This window comes from Habropoda laboriosa, unplaced genomic scaffold (genome assembly GCF_001263275.1).
Source record: "Habropoda laboriosa isolate 0110345459 unplaced genomic scaffold, ASM126327v1 scaffold67, whole genome shotgun sequence".
In the NCBI taxonomy this organism is placed as follows: Eukaryota; Metazoa; Arthropoda; class Insecta; order Hymenoptera; family Apidae; genus Habropoda; species Habropoda laboriosa.
Window position 1 is genome coordinate 1,414,187 of NW_017100242.1, and position 5,169 is coordinate 1,419,355.

The following is a 5,169-nucleotide window of genomic DNA, read 5'->3' on the forward strand; positions in this document are numbered from 1 at the left end:
GTAACTATTGTCTGTGCATCTATCATAAACTGAAATACTGAATACGTCGTTTACCGTCCTTATCCCACGAACTGTTCTTTCAACAAAATTTGTTTTCCATTCAGAACAAATGGCGTATAAATTACGACCACGGAGGAACCCTTCGTCGACGACTATTCGATTAAACATTATTCCAGGAGAAATATTTCATCGTTACAAAAGATTCAGCCACGCATCCCCGTTTCATATACTCGAAAATGGTTGAAAGAAGATCTCTAACAATAACCAAAAAAAAAGGACAAACTCTTCAATCTCCAGACTCTTCTTAATTGCTTAAACGGTGCAAGTAACAAGATTATTCCACAGTCGTCATCGATCAAGCACTTAAATCGATCGAATCATCGATCCACCGTTGATTTAACGCTCTTGAAAGGGCCGATCCTGTTACCACCAAGTGTAATTCTCTTCCGTTCGATTGGGCAAAGTAGTTCGCGTACACCCATAAAGAGAATCACCGACTATTGATAGAAGAACATCCTTCTTCCGTATTTCCTTCTTTTTCCGCCTTTATTTCATCCTCGTTTCCCAGTCTCTGCTGGCGTTCCTCCTTTTCACCAACCTTCGCTTTGTCACTGCAAGTATCTTTCCAGTTTCACCTTTAACCCCGTTTCTCTCTCTCTCGTATTTTTCACCTTCGGCATTTCTGCCTCCTCGTAGTCTCGGTTCGTACATCCTTCTTTTTTTCGGGAAATCTCGCAACGAAGCGAGTCACTCGAAGCAAAGTTATCTCACCTTCGCACAAAAAGAGAGGGAGACAGACCTCGAGGAACGTGTATAGCGCAGAGTGTACTCGAGGTAAGAATCGGCCGTGGAGTTCTCGAGTTGCGCGAAACCGCGCGAACATTTTTACACGTGTTTCAATTTTCATTCTCCTCTTTAACCGGAACCCCGTCTCGCTCGGGAACGTTAAACGGATTAACGATTTCCCTCTGGCGAGCTGTGCAGCTCCCTGACTTTACCCGATCGTTCATTTTTGTTCGGCTGGTTTTATTATACTTGAGAAATTTCAGGTGACACTGGTGTAATTTTCACAGAAGAACTAGCAAGTTTGTGATTATTTTTGTTAATTTATTCGAGAGTGGAAGGTGTCATTTTCGGTGTAAAAGCTTCACTGAAGCACCTTTCAGAATTCTTTCATTTTTTAAATCTGCCCATATTTAAGTGAAAATATTTCGACGTAATGAGCTTGGTTTTGATAACTTCATTGCATATTTTCAAAAACGAAGGATATAATATTACACTTCGTCAATTAAATTTTATTTAAAACTTGAACAAAAGGATTAAAAAATTGTACTCTCATTCGCACCGTTTCAGTATCGATAATTAATTCGTTGTAAATCTGTCCGATGAACATTCTTAGCACGATAAAACCTGTAATTTGTATTTCTATCCGACAAATGTACACATTCTGGCAAATCGCGACACGAATATTTGATTAAAAAGCAAAATAACCCAAGAAATACGGGACAAATATTGCTCGCGCTCCGTTTCATTTCACGGCGCATGCAAAACTTGGGGATTTTTCACTGCGCTCGTATAAAAACTTTTATCTTCATAAAAACTCCCGCGATTGCACGGTTTTTTCGTCCGAAACGTTGCACGTTCGTGGATGCATCGGTATAACAGGACACATCAGAAAGGATCGTTTATTCGTTTTTATTCCCAACTCCCAGCGATCGCGATACTCATGAGAAACTTTCGAATTTACATAACGACCGGGTTTTACCGATCAGCCCCACCATTCCCGTATTCTTCGAATTACCCTCGATTGCAAATATTCAAAAGCAACGGGGACAAATAAAGCAAACCGCGCGATTCTCGTTAATGCCGTGATTCGACAATCGACAACGTAGAAGCGACTCCGTTTCTGCCGAATCGGCCAAAAAACGACGACAGAATGGAAGATAACGAGGTTCTGTGGTAATAAGAAAATTTCTGACGAACGATTATTTCGACGAAGTGGTTCTCACCGATTTCTGATTTCTCGCGTGGACAGATCGGGTATAGTTGGTGGAACAAATATAGCGGACTCGTGGAATCGGTCGTTTCCGGTGTTCTGACAAGGGATTGGACGGAAATACGAGGAGATACGAATATGAATCGTCAGTCAAAGTAGTATGATGTATTCAGCTTGCCTACGCAGACTCTGTTGTCCTTTAAATTTTTAGAATGGTCCTCGTTTTCATCTGCATTTCGGTTCAGCTTTTATTACTTCAAGTTCAAATTATTTATTATTCAAATTCAAAATTTGAATTTGACTAATGCAGTTAAATTGAGCACAATTTAAATTCGAGCTGTTCAAATTTAAATATTTTGATTCCAGCTCGGATCAAATTCGAGCTATTCAAATTTAAATATTTTGATTCCAGCTCGGATCAAATTCGAGCTATTCAAATTTAAATATTTTGATTCCAGCTCGGATCAAATTCGAGCTATTCAAATTGAAACATTCAGATTGTAAAATTTAAATTCTTCTTTGATTCTTAAATTGAATTCAAGCTATTCAAATTTGAATACTCAGACTTAGGCTCGGATCAAATTTAAATATTCAGAATCTGAAATTCAAATTCTTGAAATTTAAGATATTCAAATTTAAATGTTCAGACTCAAGCTCAGACCAAATTCGAGCTATTCAAATTTGAATATTCAGATTCAAGCTGTTCAAATTCTAAAATTTCAATTCTTCCTTGCTTCTCAAATTAAATTCAATCCACTCAAATTTAAATATTCAGGCTCAAACTCAGGCTTTTCAAATTTAAACATTAAAATTCTAAAATTTCAATTCTACCCTCAAATTTCAGTATTCGATACATATTTACTTCTACACGAGGAATCAACGTCGTCTCAATTTTACCACGATTTTCCTACCGCGCCGTGTTTCTTCCATCGATTATACATCACGAATCACCCGGCTTCCTGTCCACTTACTCTCAACACGGGGTAATATACCGATAAGTTGCCGTTAACGAAAGGAATTCTGTTACAGTTGCTTGAACAGAGCGGATTTAATCAGAGTGCACGACGGGACGGATTCAGGGGCGCCCACAATAGCCGTGCTGTGCAACCAAGGAGCGAAAGTGGAAGTACTCAGCACAGGGTCAGACCTGTATGTCGAGTTCGTCGCTAATTCCAAGTGGCCGGGGCAGGGTTTCAAGGCGACGTTCCAATTTCAACCATTGGACGATGCGCCGCATTCTGGTGAGCAACGAAACAACAACTATTCCACGGTATTATGAAAATCCACCGACCTCCGACCCATCCTCTTTCACCAATTTCACCTCCATTTCCCGTCCTATCTCCTCGGGTCCCCTTCGTTAAATAGCGAGGAACCACCGTGGACGGTAATCGAAGTCCTGAGGAATTATTCGGTAACTTCGTGTCGCTGGAATTACAACCACGTCTCTCGAGTTTCCACCCACTTCAACGGATTGTCCATTTTTCACGCGTCAATTTCCGCGGCTTAACCGACGCTCGCTCCGCGCGCGTCCCTTCGCTTCCGCCATTCCGCGATGATTCCGTGTCTGTCGACCGGGGAACGTCTCGGACTTCGACTCGAGAAAACTCGAGTACCGCCTTGGTATTCAAATGACGAACGGAAAAATGTTATTTCTTGGTCGCGAGAATCTTCAAATTTCAAGCTTTTCGAGAAAATATGCAGCGATGCAGAGTAAACAGTTTGATAATTAACGCAGCGCGCTGAAAATGCAGAATTTTTTTGCAAAACGGAAATTAAAAATATGAAATTTGAAGAACTGTTTTACATATCCCACTGTGTATATTTAACAGATTTAGTGATTTTCAAGCAAATTTTCACGGCACTCTCCGCGTAGAAAACACGATTCCAGCAAAATACAAAACTTGAAAATTTGAAGAACTGTTTTACGTGTCGCACTCTGTATATTTAACAGATTTAGTGATTTTCAAGCAAATTTCGCGGCACTCTCCGCTTAGAAAACACGATTGCAGCGATAAATTATCAGATAAGTGGATTTCGTTCGACGTTAAAGCTCATTTCGAAGCTCGCTTCCCTCTGCAGATTCTTTCGTCGGTATCGCAGGTTCGCGAAATCATTTTGCAAGCTCCACGCAGAGCGTCGCTCAGAACAGATACGATAGCGCTTCGAAACAGAGCTTGCAGGAAGCTTTCCACCCTTATGTCTGTTCCGTCGGTAAAACAGACTCCGCAGCTTTCCAACATACCGTAAAACGAGAGCTTCAGCTGGAGCAACCCTTTACTTTTCCATTTATCCACCAGACACTCGCCTGCCCTCCGGATAATTCCTTTAAAACTTCTCGAATCGTACCAACCAAGCACAGCGACAACTCATCCTCGAAACACCTTATCAAGCCAGCAGTTCGCATAAATTCGATATGTTATCGCATTCGATAACAATATCCATTGCTGGTTCAATCTCCTTACGCGTTACTAGCTTGTTAATCGTGGTCCAATTAATTAACAGTGAATATCTATGTCGTTCTCTTAGTTAAATTAACAGAGATCTCGTGCAAGGTTCGATTGATACAGATTTTCGGGGGGATGATCGAACGGTAAAAACGAAGGTTTTCCGGGGATTGTGTCGCAAACGAAATTGCCAGGTGGAATAAGGATAGTTTGCGCAGACTGGCTATTTATGAGGTAATAAATCATGAATGGGGACCGTTTGCTAAGGTAGATTGGCCATGTTCCATTCGCACACGCGACTCCCAACTGTAATTAACGGCACTGTATATTCCGAGGATAATTACAATAATGTATTTCAGAGCCGGACAAGGTCATCCCAGGGGCCGTTACCGGTAACCCCAACTACTCGGTCATCGGACCGGCTGTCGGCGCTACTAGTAAGTATATCACTCTATGTCGTCGATTTATTATCCCTCTCAATCAATAATTTTCCAACTAACCGATTATCGTCGACCGCCCCCGCGTAGTATTCACTCGGTAAGTGACTCTACTTCGCAGATAATCCGACAGATTGATAGGGGTGAAGGAGAAGATAAATGTTTAAGTAAGAAAAAGCGAGGGATGTCAATTTATTAGAGGTTGTTTCAGGGTACAAAGACCGTCGCGGAGTGTCTCTCTCGATTTTTCCCTCGAATGATATCTGTAATGAATTGGTTAATTTTTGGGTTT

At 41.1% G+C, this 5,169-nt stretch overlaps 1 protein-coding gene across 1 annotated transcript in view; it reads left to right on the forward strand.

Moving 5' to 3' along the window:
* Positions 1–4,927, forward strand: part of LOC108571899 (deleted in malignant brain tumors 1 protein-like) — a 229,537-nt gene extending 224,610 nt beyond the window's left edge. The window contains exons 6-7 of the mRNA XM_017934057.1: positions 3,026–3,237; positions 4,800–4,927. Of these exons, the coding sequence (XP_017789546.1) occupies positions 3,026–3,237; positions 4,800–4,927 (340 nt within the window). The remainder of the gene's footprint in view (positions 1–3,025; positions 3,238–4,799) is intronic.
* The last annotated feature ends 242 nt before the right edge of the window (positions 4,928–5,169 follow it).